At 39.1% G+C, this 17,169-nt stretch overlaps 2 protein-coding genes across 4 annotated transcripts; both read left to right on the plus strand.

Annotated features, from left to right (window-relative positions):
* The first annotated feature begins 3,491 nt into the window (after window positions 1-3,491).
* On the plus strand, window positions 3,492-9,295 carry LOC108097912 (serine/threonine-protein phosphatase 2B catalytic subunit 2). Its single transcript, XM_043209544.1, has 3 exons — window positions 3,492-8,840; window positions 8,910-9,012; window positions 9,070-9,295. The coding sequence occupies exon 1, from the start codon at window positions 3,609-3,611 to the stop codon at window positions 5,358-5,360; it is 1,752 nt and encodes a 583-aa protein (XP_043065479.1). The 5' UTR covers window positions 3,492-3,608; the 3' UTR covers window positions 5,361-8,840; window positions 8,910-9,012; window positions 9,070-9,295.
* Window positions 9,296-9,869: 574 nt separating this feature from the next.
* Window positions 9,870-16,813, plus strand: LOC108098087 (actin-related protein 2). Of its 3 annotated transcripts, XM_017200791.1 has the most exons (8): window positions 9,870-10,031; window positions 10,298-10,504; window positions 11,551-11,661; window positions 12,500-12,514; window positions 13,877-14,092; window positions 14,253-14,462; window positions 14,530-14,958; window positions 15,392-16,813. In XM_017200791.1, exons 2-8 carry the CDS (start codon window positions 10,457-10,459, stop codon window positions 15,560-15,562), a joined length of 1,200 nt encoding a protein of 399 aa, XP_017056280.1. In that variant the 5' UTR covers window positions 9,870-10,031; window positions 10,298-10,456; the 3' UTR covers window positions 15,563-16,813. The 3 variants fall into 3 exon arrangements, with proteins under 3 accessions (XP_017056280.1, XP_017056281.1, XP_043065492.1); XM_017200792.1 differs by lacking the exon at window positions 12,500-12,514; XM_043209557.1 differs by lacking the exon at window positions 9,870-10,031 and having other exon boundaries at window positions 10,086-10,504.
* Window positions 16,814-17,169: the final 356 nt, after the last annotated feature.

Here is a 17,169-nt window from a genome sequence, read left to right on the forward strand (position 1 = left end):
CGGGTGCCCATGCGCAGCAGCAGCTACGTCATTAAGCAGTTAATGGTTACAGATGATTTACATTTATATATATTTACATATATATATATATATCCATATACAATATAAACCGATCTAAAGTTAAGCGTTTCACACACAGACACAACAATTTACAAGACGTTTATGCATTTCGATTCAATGAAAAACCAAGAATACGAATAATACAAATATTATAAACAATAATTACAACCATTAAAGGATTACAGCAAACAAGCTCTTACTATTATTTTTAAAGTAAATGAGAAATTTTTAACAAATTACCGCAACCCATATACATATGTATAGCATATAACTGAATACTTTTCTCCTCCCACGTTCCCACAATACAAAACAAAAAAAAAACCAAATAAAAACCTAAATTACAAATTAGCGCGCTCTTCTAAAATAAAAAACAAACTCAAAAACCAAAGTAAAATTAAATTAATATACACTTATATGAGAAGAAACCCAAAACCAAAATATTTAACATATTACGACTAAGCAAATAATATATAAAATACTTTTATACTATATACACGAAGCCTAAGAACTAAACAAATGCGAAACAAAATTATAATATTGACCCTCTCGCTCTACCCTCTCCATTCTCCTGTCGTCCTGCTCTTCGCTCTCCTTTTTCTATCTCTATCTCTCTTTTTTCTACTGTCTATCTCGCACTCAAAAGCTCTTGACTCCAACTTCGACCTTGACCCTTTCTATCCGGTCTCTCTCTTTATCTATCTCTCTCTGTCTATTCAGTGACCTAAGAACCCAGCAAAAATGCGAAACCAAACCAAATCCAAACGGTAATATAACAACACTTTTTAACGGTACATTTTCTACTACACCATATATGAATACGAAATAGAAGAGAAGAAGAAGCGAATATAACTTTAAAAAAACCAAGTTACCAGTTACAGCAAACCACAAACTCAAAAAAAAAAAAAAAATCAGGCCAGTTTTGAATTTCACTTTTGGTAGGATGTCAAGCCACTTTAAAAATTGTCAATAGTATGCTGTAAAAAAATATTTTAGTCCTTTGTCACTTAACAATCGGATTTTTGAATGCAAACTGTATTGTGGTAACATTTAGACACTTTCGTATGTGATTTTAAACCTTTCAAAAAGAATACTACAGCAAATTAATTTTAGCGAACTCGTACCGAAAGTTTAATCAAAAAGAGCCGGTTAAAAATAATTCCAAAAACGCATATTAAACATTTACGTTTGATTTGAAATTTTGTTGGACTGTTAGTTTGTCGATTAGCTTGAACTACTAAGTACAATCAAATACTTAAGTCGTTTTAGGTAAGCCATTTTGTTAACCAATTGTTTTTTTTTTATAAACGTATATATACTTATTAAATTAAACGAGAATAAAAGAAAATGGGAAGATTTCTTGTTTTTCGTTTTCACTCATCTACATTGCAAATGCAACTGAAAATCTTTTCATGTATGTATGTATGTAATTATATACGTTACCTTAATTTTTTTGATACATGTATTTTTCAACATCTACTTCCTGCCCTCGAATGCTTTAAAACTTTACACGAAAAAGAAAACAATTTAATATATATTATAAACCAAAAAGAAAGGACAAAGAAAAACAAAAAAACAAGAAAAACCAAATGAAGAAAAACCAAAAAAGAATTAAAACTTTACCTTTTGGATAAATCAATTTAAATGCATATTTTATATATATTTAAACATTTATTTATATATAACATGTATGATAAATATAAGTTGGAAAAACTTTGTCGAAGCAAAAAGTTTATATACTTATATTAAAAACAAATGAATGAAACAAAAACAAAATAAATAATATTAAAAATGCAACATAACAAATTAACAACAAGAAAACATCACATCTAGATAAATCTCTTAAAAATTTTCAATTTTATTATTAAACCGAAAAGAAACAAAACAAAAGTTAATGAATAAAAAAATTTATAACTGTATTGCAAGGGCAGCTGGCTGGCAAAAATTACATAATTATTGCGCCGTTGTGACAAAAATTGTATGCAATCCAAGGAATAACAAATTAATTTACAAGATACAGATAATGGAGAAGTAGAGGATGGAGAATAAAAGAAGGCAACAACAAAATGCAGACAACAAGTTTTAACCTTAAGTGAATGCAAAACAAAATGAAGAAAACCAAACAAAACAAAATGATTATCAATGTTATTAACATAATTAATATTAACAAAAATGAGAAAACAAGCAAAAAACAAAAACAACAAAAAAAAAAACAATACAAAAACATTAAAAAAATATACAAGTACCTATCCTGAGAATAAAATGCGCGCACATTTATTATTTCCTCTAAAAGTTCGTTTAAGTCACTACAAGTCCTTTTCGACGCTGGGGAATTTCAGGATTTAATTCAAGGGCATCGTTTTAAAGGCTCCCAATAGTAATTTGTCTGTGAAGTGTTTGAAATTGGCTCCACTGCAGTGTGGTTGAAGGTTTTTAAAAGAGTTCAAACGAACTGCTTTAATATTTATAATTTTCCCATGACTAGGAAAGTTTTGGTTCAAGCTGGCCGTTATTGATTATAAATATTTTTACTTGTTTAAACTATTTCGATGATTTTTTGGCATATATTAAATTGGTATATTGACTTATTGAGAGTAATCGTATTTATCATTTATCAAATTAAGTTTCGTTTTTCAGTAAGCTTAGTTTAAATTGTACAAATTAATAAAAAGAATATTATATGACTTAAAGAAGTATTTATCAGCACAGCTTACTAAAAAATATTTAGTTAAAATACGTAACAAATTAATATAAAATGTCATGCAAGGGTAATTTTAATTAGCATACATTTTTGAAACCAAACATTTTTAATTTTGGCGCCGAGTGCTTATCAAAGTTAAGTACCGTATGGTAAACTTTTTTTTGTGTGTCTTCAAGACCTGCAATTTTGGTATTGTTTTAAGATGAAGTGCTAAAATATAAATGGAAAGAAAATTTTATTTAAATCCAACAAATATATACAATTTATAAAGCTTACATATATTTTAGATTTCAATGTTTTTGCACACTTTTAGGTTTGAGTCCCCGTTATCATTCCACTGAACGCATTCCAGCCTCCTGTGGTAAACTTTAGCTCCTAGCTACGGTCACACTGCTGAAAATTCCATTAAAACGAGAAAAAACGTAGCGAAAGAGAGAAATTACGACGTCTGCAGGGCCGTAGCGAAAAACTAGCAAATAACTGAGACATCGTGACTATGTTAGTTGTTAAGTAAAAGCTGAACTTAAGAAAAACGGCCAGCGCCACAGGGAAAGCAGCGGAGTCAGCGTTTTTCAAAAGCCAGCAGAAGCGAATCCAAAGCTGGAAGGCGATAAAGCGGCTCACCAGGCACCACCAACAACAACAACAGCAGCGCAGTCAGGGAAAGTGCGAAAGTGTGAGTGAGTGTGTGTGGTGTGTGGGCAGTGGAAACTGAACTGAGCCGAGAGAGAGCGAGAGGCGAGAGCGAGCGGCTGAGTGGAAGTGGAAGTGGGAGCGGGAAAGGAGCAGTCCGTTTCCTGAATCCCGAATTCCGGAATAGAAGCCACCAGGCGACCAGACGACCATCATCATGTCCTCGAATAGCCAGAGCAGTGTTGTTGGCCAGACGGCAACAAGTGCCCGTACCGCTGGCGGTGCCAACACCGCTGCGTCGGCGGAAGCCACAGATGCCAATAGTACCACCTCCAGCAACAGCAACAACAATAACAACAACAACAATGGCAGCAGTACCGCTGCAGCGGGCAACAACAGCGACAGCAGTCCCACCACTGGAACGGGAGCGGCGAGCACTGGAAAGCTGCTGCACGGCGGCCACACGGCTGTGAACACCAAGGAGCGGGTGGTGGACAGCGTTCCCTTTCCGCCCAGCCACAAGCTGACGCTGGCCGAGGTGTTCGACCAGCGGACCGGGAAGCCGAACCACGAGTTGCTCAAGCAGCACTTCATCCTGGAAGGTCGGATCGAGGAGGCGCCCGCCCTGAAGATCATCCAGGACGGAGCCGCCCTGCTGCGGCAGGAGAAAACGATGATCGACATCGAGGCGCCGGTGACGGTGTGCGGCGACATCCACGGCCAGTTCTACGACCTGATGAAGCTGTTCGAGGTGGGTGGATCGCCGGCCAGCACCAAGTATCTGTTCCTGGGCGACTACGTCGATCGGGGCTACTTCAGCATCGAGTGCGTGCTGTATCTGTGGTCGCTGAAGATCACCTATCCGCAGACGCTGTTCCTGCTGCGCGGCAACCACGAGTGCCGGCACCTGACCGAGTACTTCACCTTCAAGCAGGAGTGCAAGATCAAGTACTCGGAGCGCGTGTACGACGCCTGCATGGACGCGTTCGACTGCCTGCCGCTGGCGGCGCTGATGAACCAGCAGTTCCTCTGCGTGCACGGCGGCCTGTCGCCGGAGATCCACGAGCTGGAGGACATACGGCGGCTCGACCGCTTCAAGGAGCCGCCCGCCTTCGGCCCCATGTGCGACCTGCTGTGGTCGGACCCGCTGGAGGACTTCGGGAACGAGAAGAACTCGGACTTCTACACGCACAACTCCGTGCGCGGCTGCTCGTACTTCTACAGCTACGCCGCCTGCTGCGACTTCCTGCAGAACAACAACCTGCTGTCGATCATCCGGGCGCACGAGGCGCAGGACGCCGGCTACCGCATGTACCGCAAGAGCCAGACCACCGGCTTCCCCTCGCTGATCACCATCTTCTCGGCGCCCAACTATCTCGACGTGTACAACAACAAGGCGGCGGTGCTGAAGTACGAGAACAACGTGATGAACATCCGGCAGTTCAACTGCTCGCCGCACCCCTACTGGCTGCCGAACTTCATGGACGTGTTCACCTGGTCGCTGCCCTTCGTCGGCGAGAAGGTCACCGAGATGCTGGTGAACGTGCTGAACATCTGCTCCGACGACGAGCTCATGACCGAGGAGAGCGAGGAGCCGCTCTCGGACGACGAGGCGGCGCTGCGCAAGGAGGTGATCCGCAACAAGATCCGCGCTATCGGCAAGATGGCGCGCGTCTTCTCCGTGCTGCGCGAGGAGTCCGAGTCGGTGCTGCAGCTGAAGGGGCTGACGCCCACGGGCGCCCTGCCCCTCGGCGCCCTCTCCGGCGGCAAGCAGTCGCTGAAGAACGCCATGCAGGGCTTCTCGCCCAACCACAAGATTACCTCGTTCGCGGAGGCCAAGGGCCTTGATGCCGTCAACGAACGGATGCCGCCGCGCCGGGACCAGCCGCCCACGCCCAGCGAGGATCCGCACCACCAGGCGGCGCAGCACAGTCAGCAGGGCGGCAACAATGGGGCTGGCCACGGGTAAGCGCTTCACCGCGAGCACCGACGAGCACGAGAACGAGGATGCGAGTGCGGAGGAGTCTGGCGGGGCTGGAGGACGGCGGCCCAGCGGTGGAGCGGAACGGAGCGGCGGCAACACAAAGAACACCAACCGAACGGAAACCTTAATTAAGCTTAATGTGGCAGAGCAACAACTTAAATACTAAAAACCAACTCTAATTCTAAGTACTTGGCATAACTCCCCGTGCATTTCGCGAGTGATCCCGCACCAGCACCAGCTCCATGCCAATGCCCATGTCCATGTTCAGGTCCATGGCCCAGAGCCTCCGAACGTAGCAGAGATTTGTTTTTACGCAGGCGCGCGCACATTGGATATTAGAATTATGTGTGGCATACTTTGGCGCGCCGGCGGCCCCCCAATGAAAATTCCCCTTCTCAAGAGCAGAAAGAAAACTAACCCGTAACCCATAACCTAGCCTAAGTTGTAATGTATAAACTGAAATGGAAAATTTTTAAATATGGAAAATGAACAAAAAACCGATAGAAGGAGAAAACCCCCCCGTTGAAGCAGGAAACACTTACCGAAATGAAGATGAGGCGGGTAAAAATCCAGCGCTAATCTGTTCCAAACATTTAGCAGCGCCAAAAAGAAGCGTACATATATGTATACATATGATTATATAGTAATATCGAGGCATAGGGCCGAGATGTAACCCAGAAAGTGTAATGAAATTCGAAATGAACAAAATCATTTGTGTAATAATCGTAATCCTTGAATTCTAGTAATGTAATCTTGCATAGAAAACAAAAACCAACAAACAATTTCGAAACCATTTGCAATATGTGCCGCAATAGTCCATAAATGTTCCTTATACGAATTAAACATTGAAAGCGAAACCAGAGTTTATTTTTTTTTTAATATATATAAATATATATGTATAATTGTTGCATAATCTAACTTTCGACTTAATATGTTACATTTAACATGTACGTGTACGACTGTGTGTGTATAACTACTTGCGTTTTATCAGTTGCTTGGCTTACGAAAAATAAGCAAAAAGAGAAGCGTTGTTTGAGGATCAAGTCTAGCTAATTAATCGATTGATGAATACGATCGATTACATTATCGTTAATGCATTTTAAACAACACTGACACACAGACACATGCAAACATAGAGAGAAAGAGAAAGAGAGAGAGGATCGGATCGTTTACCATTTAAATAGCAAATGAAATATTTAACTAATTAATTACTATGTAAACATACTAACGTATAATATATTCCTGCGTGTAAATTGAACTAAAAAATTCATTATTTAAGCAAGACGATTTTTGTTGAATGCGAATACACAGACACACACACACACACACACAACTAATTTCCCTTGACTTAAAAGCTAATTGAAAAGAGATTAGGCGAAAAAAGAGATGTATTTAAGTAAGTATAAGGCATGTAACACATCGGAAACGGATGAGTTTCGGCGTTTCAGATCAATTCAATGATAATGATGGCAATCAATTTCTCAATTTCCGCCTACACCTGTTCCAAAAACCCTTAATATATATATATATATATATATATATATCAGCTTTCCCAATATCGATATCAAATCAAAATATATACACACGCAAGAAATGCCTTCATCCAGATCACACTTTTCCACGTCCCCAGAATATTTACGCTGTACTTTGCTTCTTCAACCACCAATAATTGCATTAAACTCTAATCTAAATATGCATACAGAAATATATATATATATATTATATACCGAGTTGACATTGGAAAACAATTAGTTTTTAGTGATCTATGCACGTATCGTAACAATACCAAATTATTTAAATCGTAGCTAAAAGAAACAAATCAAGAATGAGCGGCAGTCTAGGAGGGAACTTAGCTTTTATAAAAAATATGAGAAAAAAAAAAATCAGACAACAATTTACTCAACTAAATGAGAAATATACATTTATATATATATATCGCGTTTTTTTTTAAATCCGCAAACACAACTATATAATTATTGAAGAAGAATGAAGATAAACGACGTTTAAGTTTTGATATTTTTGTTCTCTATATGGTAAAATTGTTGATACTGTTATACCGCAAATGCATATTTAGTTAGTACCGAGTGAAATGGGGAGTCCCCTTGAATCAAATTTAATTGCAATAGTCAAGAGTATGAAACTGATAAACGACAACACCAAAAGTTAATTGTATACACTTGGAAAACTAATCGGCTTGGATCTTAGAAAATCGTCATTTGTATTTCTCTGCTTTTGAAAACACTGAGTTTAACAAACAAAATGAATTTTTAATAACTTTCACATTCCCTTTTTTTTGCTAGCATTTCATTCAATCTAAAAAAAAAGTTTCTTTACGAAACCCTTATATATCTTTAATTACCATTTGAAAATGGCACAAAGAATTATAATGTCAGAATGCAGTTTTTAAACCTAGTTAAAGTATGCCATATTTTTGAGTACGACCTCAGTCATTTTCCACAAAACATATAGCTACTAAATTAGGGCATTCCTTAAAGTTTTCTGGAGTGTGGCTCCTTCGATTATACTTCTGATATTTAGGGCGATTTTTATTCCGAGTGTATCAAAAGCAAAGGCCATGGTAAAGTATTAAGCTAAGGATTTATGATAACTCTACATTATGTATAACTAACGGTACATTTGCTTAGCTCCCTCGATAATGAAAGTAACTACTGCATGAGGCATAGGAAAACTTCCCGGCACATAGTAAAAATAAATAAATGAATAGAACAATAGAGGGAGATGTGTAGATTTTGATAATACATCAAGGCCATACCAAAGTACTTATGGGAACTATTGAAAAGCATTAAAACGTTCAACATAACACATAATACCCAGGATAAAAAAGCAGAATCAAAAGTGCGGGAACGGGACGGCTGCATGGTACCAGTGGCGGATCCACGGGGGGGGAAATTAGGGAAATTTCCCCCCTTGGAACCACAGAACCTGAAAATTTTACTTGTTTGCTATGGTTGACTTTTCAAATATAACCACTTTGTTTACCAAAAAATTGGGATGGATAATTTTTGTTTTATAATTTGTACTGTATTTCTCTCGCAATAATAAGTTTGAACCCCAAATCGAAGAATAAGTTCAATTTTCCCCCCCAAGAATCGTCTCTGGATCCGCCACTGATGGTACATACATATATAAGACATTTCGCCTCTTAAAGCAATTATAAAGATAACAAATGAGTAACGTTTATTATATTATTAAATTATACATACATATACATACTATATAAACGGAATAAAATAAATCAGCAGCAAAATTTCCATTTTATGGCTGTCGATTCCTTGTTTTTTTGGGATCAAACTATCTCTGAACTTAATTTCATCGAACAAACGGAGCTGTCAAAAGCATATAGCCCAGCCCGATCCGGAAAACATTCAGTTTGCTACCGGAGCTCAACCGGAGCACAACTCCCTTTTCGGAAAAATAAAGTTCAAAATTAAAAGTGAAGCACAGGTGAGATCAAAATTTCCAAAAAAAAAAAGAAAACCAAACAAAATTTCAAAAAATACAAATTTCCCTTAGAATTTTATTGGTATCACACAAACGCACACATTATTGTTTTCTTCAACGACTCAAATGAATTTATCAATGGTTTTGGCCCTCTCTTCCCGATGGAATTGAAGTGGTAAGTCCCCCAATATTCCCACATTGTAGCAATACCTGATCTTTTAACCCTCGACAGGCCCCATTGGCGAAATACACAGACAGGATATCTGGTTTAGAGATATCGTTCGTCGTCAGATGTCAGCAAAGAATAATAGAGTTAGCCCAAACAAAGTTCATTGACTCCAACCTGATGGTACCGGTCCCGCAGGACGTGCAGCTCGCATCGGAATACTCCAACACAGACTTGTGTAAAAATGTTTATTGTTGTTAAATTTTGCCTAACTAAAATGCTATAATATAAATATGTTCCAGTTTTTTTTTATTTTGCAAAACCAAGAATACCATTAAACTCGTTGTTTAGAAATCTTAATAAGTGGGGAACTAAAATATAAAACAAAGCACAACAAAATGAATAAAATACTTTAAACATTTTTAAGGAAATATTTTGTGACTTTTAAAATTGAAAAAAATTAGTTGTTAAAATCAGAATTTATATTTTGTTGACATATTTTCTTTGTGCTCAAACGAGTTTTTTTTAAATTAATTTTTACTTTAGAAAAAACATAGTTGAAGTAATGAAGTTGTTTGGCTTATTCAACAATCTTTTTAAAATAAAACTGAATATTTGGTGTTTTGCCGGCTCAAGGTCTGGGTGATATTAAAAACACAATTTATGTTTTTTAACTAATATATTTCGGCTGCTCCTTTAAAATAAAACTTAAATAAAAAACCATACGAAATGCTTTAGCTAGCTAAGACACCTTCCATACGTATCCGAGTTCCGAATCACAACTAGCCTAGTGAGGACAGCATCTAAATCTAGCAAATGCATCCACCACCATTCGCGTCCATATAAATATGGGCATTTTTTCTAACACTTCCGCGGTCACACTGGCAAAGAGCGAGTTTTTTACCGCCCAAAATAAGTAAATTATTAGTTTTTTCTGGTCGTCAACGACAATTCATTTGGCCATAGGAAATTATCAACACAAATTGGCAGTTAAATACGTTATCAACTAAACGGAGCGGCGATAAAACGTAAGGGAGAGCGGCGAAGAGAGGAAAACAAATGCTCCCGCCCGCGTGTATGCAAGTGTATGAGTGCGCGGCGGGTGTCCATGTGTGCGTGTGTGTACGAGGAGAAGTGGAAAGTGTGTGATGTGCAGTCGCTCTCCGGGCGACCAAAAAAATCATTCAACTGTAGTTTTTAATGAACGGCTGAGCCAGCGAGCAGGAAACGCGATCGCTCCACCCCCCCCGCCAATCTCAGTCAGTCTAAAGTATCTGTTGTTGTTTTTATCAAGGAGAGGCGCCGGAACCGAAAAAAAGAAACCAACACCCACAAAGGCAACCAAGTCGCGTCATCAGTGGAAGTGGAGAGGCAACACAACACAATAACAGCAGTAGAGCAGCAGCAGCAGCAGTAGCAGTGGTTTTCCAGCTCCAGTCAGAGTCCTTAAAACATGGACAGTAAGGGTCGCAATGTCATCGTCTGTGATAACGGCACTGGGGTAAGATATAACGGGGGTCCCCGCTCTCCCACTCACCCGTACCACCCACAATCACCCACACAACTACACACCTGCACCTACTCTGTGTGTGACACACATTTCCAAAGCCAAAGCCGTGTTGTTGTTGTTCGTTGCTGCTGCGCTTCTTTCATTTCATTTCTTGTAGGTTAAGCAGCGCTTGGTTCTAAACTGCTTGCCGCGCAGCGGGCGTTGACGTTGCGATTTAGTGAAGCAGTTGTGGCAGTTGCAATTACGGGTGCGCTTCTTCTTGCTCATCGCGCTTGGCTTTAGTCACTGGAACATAAGCGATCGGCGATTACTCAGCAGCGGTTACTCACTCACACTCACACGTACACACACTTACACCTTTTGCGGCACAAGAACAACAACAACAACAAAAGCAGCGACTATACGGCTATTTCCAACATTCAGTTCTTATCGGGAAGCCGGAGAATTTTTGTTTTGTGATTACGCCTCGATTTCGATAAGAGTTCGATAAACCAAAGCAGCTAAAGAGCAAAGAAATGCTACACTGAGAAAAGAAGATCTAACGGGAGGGATTCCATGATAAACTTCAACAATATTGTCAAAATTTAATTTACATAGAAAAATAGGATAGAATAGGAACTTTTACTACATTGAAAGAGACGATATTGGTTATTTAAAATTTTTAAATTTGAAATACTCAAGAGAATAAATAAACAATTCCTGTTTTAACATTTTATTTGAACATAGTTTTCTTCTCTGTATAACAACGTCTGATCAACGCTTTCCTTACCAGCACAAGATAGTGCCTTACAAAGTTTGGACAGTAATACATGTATATGAATATTCATATTTAATATTTCCATTCTGTGTATCTAAATATTTAAAAGCTAAAAAAAACCTTTGGATCCAAAATTATAATATTGAATCAAATTGAAATATGATTCCCACTAAGTATTATTTCTTCATATAATACATAATGTGTAATAATTCGTAGATAATAATGACATTCTGGCTTTACTTACAATCTTAACAAATATTAAACACTCTTTATATTGCAGTTCGTCAAGTGCGGATATGCCGGCAGCAATTTCCCAACCTTCATTTTCCCCTCGATGGTGGGACGACCCATGATCCGGGCGGTGAACAAAATCGGCGACATCGAAGTGAAGGTATGTTCCATCGTACTTACCAATTTACCAATTCAAACTCAATAAAGTACATAAAAAGATAATACAACCACACACTACACATATTGAATTTTGCACAGGCCATCAAATACATAACCACATACAATATCATTTTTTCGATGTAACTTATCCATGACTAGTTAAACGGCAAGATAAACATTTAGCGCATAGAAGATCACTATCCACCAATCACCCGCCATATTTTTCACCCCCACCCCATCTGATTTTTGAGTCAAACTGCTCTGTTTTCTATTCTGTCTATTAGTGTGGCATATCTACTTAAACCTATGATTTCTTTTCGATTTATCCCATTCACACTCACATATCATTTCATTATCCATCTTGATTTCATCACTGGAACTCTTCTCCCAACATTGCATTTTTGCTTGAGTTGCATTGGTCTCGGTGTGTGGGTCTCTCATATTATAATATTATATATGCGTACTATGTGTATTATGGTACTTGAATATAACGCCGTTCCGGGGATATCCTATTTCAGCCCAGGCTTAGGATAAGATTAGAAATTGATGGATATGGAGGCCGGACCACGAGGCTTTTAAGCTTTTTTAGTGCATCACCAATTTTCCCGAAAAGAAACACACATTTATCTCCTTCTATATAGATCCTTTCTAGCAGTTACTTTAGTTTAGACAGAAAATTACCAACAAACCCATGAAAAAGACACATCTTGAATAGCAACAACAAACGAAACCAAAAAAACATATTTTAAAATTTATAATCTTTCTGTTCTTTTTAATATTCTTATACATTTTTCTGTTCTTTTTTTTTACATATTTTTTTAAAAACAAATATTTTGCAGGATTTACATGTCGATGTAAGTCAAGTTTGTATAGTTTAAAAAACCAAACTACCACTAAGAATTCTAATCACCAAGCAACACAAAAATCGAACCTCATTCGGCAAAGGTTAAATAATACAAATTTCTACAGGCAGAGAAAAAGTATACCAAAATATAATTTCTGTAGGATCAGCTTACATAATAATAGAATGAAATAACCATCAGATACCTGTTTTGTTTTTGTTTTTGTTCGCTTTAATTTTGATTTTATTAACGGTATGTAATCTAATAGGGTAAAATATAATTTACATATTTAAATTACAGCAACTTTCTATTTGCGAATTACAATCAACGAATTGTGAAAAAAGATCATTTCGGTGGGACTTTTATATGAAAGGTTTCTATTAAAATTGAAGGGAATATAGCACAATGATTTTGGTATATTTTTCTCTCTGTGTACGATTTACATGATACGAAAACATAAAACAACTCGCTTGACAACATATTTCGAAATTTTCTTGAATAATTCTAGTTGAAGCTACGCACTTAGGATTAACTAATTAACTGTTAACTGTTCACATTTCCACTAGTTGTTTGCCTTGAATATTTTCCCAACTATTTTCCGGCCCTGCCCAACAATATTGTTGCTTCCTTTTGGCCACCATCTATAATTATTCTAAATACACAAGCAAAAAAACCTTTAATATCGATTAAATCCGATCAATCCGAGGCGTGCCAAAAAAAAAGAAATCAAATCTAATCGAATATATTTAATTTAACGACAACGACTTTCGTAAATATATAATTTTTGTTATTTAACTTGTATTCCTTTGTTTTCCCCCGAAAAAGAAACGATTTTTTAACCAGCTCACCCAATTGTTTTGTTGTACATAAGTTAAGGCTACCTAATTCAATTGTTTGTTGCTTTTATTGTTGATTACCTTAAGAAGAACCCGATCATTTTCTCGACTGCATGATAAACTGTTTTTGCTTAAGCCTAGTTTACTCCCCAGTTTGTTTTGCACGTCTGTGTTTGTCCATGTTTGGGGTGTAATCCCAGCCAGGAGACTCCTGGGCTAACTCGCTTATTGTTGTCTCTTGTTAATCGTTGATTGTTTAGCCTAGTCTAGTTTCGTCCTTGTACCGTGATCGCTTTTATTGTGCCAAAGCCCCCTGTGAATGTCCGCCCAGACTAACGCTTACCATCCCAGCCACTAAAACGCAAAGCCTGCCTGAAACCGAATTTATATGAAACCATAACCAAATCCGAATCCAAATCCAACTCCAAATCCAAACCCAAACCTGAGCCCATCCAAAATCCAACCCAAAACCCCAATGGTTTACGCATTGCCAAGCCATGGAGACTAACGCTGCGTCCTCTGACGAACGAATTTACAGGATCTAATGGTCGGCGACGAGGCATCGCAGTTGCGGTCTCTGCTGGAGGTCTCCTATCCGATGGAGAACGGCGTGGTGCGCAACTGGGACGACATGTGCCACGTGTGGGACTACACGTTCGGCCCAAAGAAAATGGACATCGATCCCAAGAACACAAAGATCCTGCTGACAGAGCCACCCATGAATCCCACAAAGAACCGCGAGAAAATGATCGAGGTGAGTGCACTATTAAATATGATAAAATTGGAAATTAAAGATTGCATCTGCTGGCAAAGAAAGTATTAAATGTCACTGATCTCTATAAGGATTTAGATTTTTAAGAGCTTACTTAATTATAATAAATACTTAACAATGATTTATTGTTTCTTCCGTTAAGGTGATGTTCGAGAAGTACGGCTTCGATTCCACATACATTGCCATCCAGGCTGTGCTGACGCTATATGCCCAGGGTCTGATATCGGGCGTGGTGATCGATTCGGGCGATGGTGTAACGCATATATGTCCTGTCTACGAGGAGTTTGCCTTGCCCCATCTGACGCGGAGACTGGACATCGCTGGCCGGGACATCACCCGCTACTTGATAAAGGTATGTCCCGAAAACGTATTACATTGCAGTGTTCTGTTACTCAGATCTCGATTTCTTGATTCAATAGTTACTGCTACTGCGTGGCTATGCTTTCAATCATTCCGCTGACTTCGAAACGGTGCGCATCATGAAGGAGAAGCTCTGCTACATCGGCTACGACATCGAGATGGAGCAGCGGTTGGCCCTGGAGACGACGGTGCTGGTGGAGTCCTACACACTGCCCGATGGACGGGTAATCAAGGTGGGCGGTGAACGATTCGAGGCGCCCGAGGCCCTCTTCCAGCCGCATTTAATCAACGTCGAGGGCCCCGGCATCGCGGAACTGGCCTTCAACACAATCCAGGCGGCAGACATCGACATTCGGCCCGAGCTCTACAAGCACATAGTCCTCTCCGGCGGCTCCACCATGTATCCGGGTCTGCCCAGCCGGCTGGAAAGGGAGATCAAACAGCTCTACTTGGAGCGGGTACTCAAGAACGATACGGAAAAGCTGGCGGTAAGCTGACAAAATATGGGGGGTTATATCTTATTAGGTGATACTTGTATATATAAACTCTGAGGAATATGTTTCTGGTGAACTTATATCAATTTATATCATTTGGAGGCATGCTGGAAAATCTTAGAAAATATCTTTGCCTGTTACTTTATCTAAGATAATTGATTTAAAAGGGCTCTTGGTTAAAAAGGATGTTACAAGGCTTTTAGATAAAAGAGATTAACCAAAACATTTCTATTTTATAACAGTAGTTGTGTTCAATTTGATTCGACCATTTTAGATAATATCTTTTTTGCAAATAATCTAAGTATACGTACAAGGTCAAACTTTTGATTAAAATAGAGTTTTTAATTTTGGAAGGTTTTTTGGTCAACAAATCAAAGAAATTAAAGCGGTTTCCATTTTCTAATGTTTCTTTTGTGCAATTTTACAGAAATTCAAAATACGTATTGAGGATCCGCCGCGGCGCAAGGACATGGTCTTCATCGGCGGCGCTGTGCTGGCGGAGGTGACGAAGGACCGCGACGGCTTCTGGATGTCACAGCAGGAGTACCAGGAGCAGGGCCTCAAGGTGCTGCAGAAGCTGCAGAAGATCAGTCACTAGAAGCGGCGAGGATGAGGAGAAGGAGAACGTGGAGGAGGAGGAGGAGACTGGTGAGAAGGAGTGCGAGGACTACTGCGAAAAAGTGGAGTCGATTGGGCCCCCGAGAAATAGGATGATCAATTGTATAATTTTGTTTTGGCTAGTTTGTATAAGTTGAAAATCTTCAGTTTTGCGTGATGTATCTGTCTAAATGTGTGTGTTTTTTTTTGTTGTGTGTGTATGCCAGCGTTAGTGGGCGTGTCTGTTGAACAGGATTTATTTGGCCCACTGTCGTTAGAGCTCCGTACATCGCAGACATGCCGAAACTAGAAGCTGCTCGTTGATTCCACCCCCGTACAATAAATTGTAATATTTCTTTGCTGCTGCGAGATCAGCGCTAAAAGTATGTAACTCGGTTCGATCGACTAAATTAACTTTTGTGTAACTCGGCATTAGTATGGTTATTTGATAATGATTAAGCCTAATCCCCCCTTGTTTTGCTAAATATACATATACATATATATTTATATATATATATTAATTTCCTGCGCCTGGAGTGTATCGATATTTTTGTAGACGCAAAATGTTTCATTTCGAGCGAGTATTTCACATTAAGTATTAACTAGGCCAAGTCTGCAAGTGGCAGCGATTGAAAATCGTGAAAGAGAAAGAAAGGAGGAAAGAAGGAGAGGAATAGGGCAAGAAGAAAGCTGCACGGCACAGAAGGAGAAAGAGCGATGGGCGGTGGGATGGATGGTCGTCCTGCTGCCATCGCCAACTAAATACACTGATTAACCGGTTAGCCTTTCCCCACCTTGATTTAATTTAAGCATTTCTGGCCTATCTCCAATCTCCGATCCAGCTAGATAAAGATACGCCAGCACGTCTGCCACAAGTTCATGCATTTAATAAGTTGCCCGATAATCGAAAACAATAATAATACAACCAGCTGAAAGTGTTTATTTTGACTTAATTCCCCTGCCTGCCTTTTATAGTTAGTTGCAATTCGATGATTGTTGGGGCAAAGCGGACGGGACGCTACACATGCGAAACTATCGGCATATGTATAACATATATATGATCCATTTATATATATTTATATGTATAATGAGTGTGGAATGCCAATTATATAAGTAAATGCAATAAACATAATTATGTATGTATGATGTATACTGTAGTCTAAAGCTAAATCGTATCGTATATGACTTGGTTTTTTTTTACCAACTAAAAACGAAACAAGAATCACAATAAAAACAAACGAAAACAATCCAATCTGCGCTGTTTTATGACTGGGCGGCTTCCGATTGCCCACAGAACAAAAGAGACCAATTTATGGCCCCGTTTAAAACGCTCTACTAACTAACAATGGCAATGCTCTAATTTGGTCGTAATCAGTAGCGATGTACTCGGTACAAGTTGCTTAGACTCCGTTTGGCAAAAGGTGCAATATAATGCAATCAATGATCGACAACAAACAAAGAGTGCGAAGAACAAGAAGAATTGGAAATACCTTGACTCATCGGGTGGCGGATCTCTATTGGCAAGGGGATTTCAAAATGAGGCCATACTGTAGCTTACTAATACATAGTTTATTATTAAAATTACCTTTATGCTAAGTGATGATTTTG

This window comes from Drosophila ficusphila, unplaced genomic scaffold (assembly GCF_018152265.1).
Source record: "Drosophila ficusphila isolate 14025-0441.05 unplaced genomic scaffold, ASM1815226v1 contig_197, whole genome shotgun sequence".
Classification (NCBI taxonomy): domain Eukaryota; kingdom Metazoa; phylum Arthropoda; class Insecta; order Diptera; family Drosophilidae; genus Drosophila; species Drosophila ficusphila.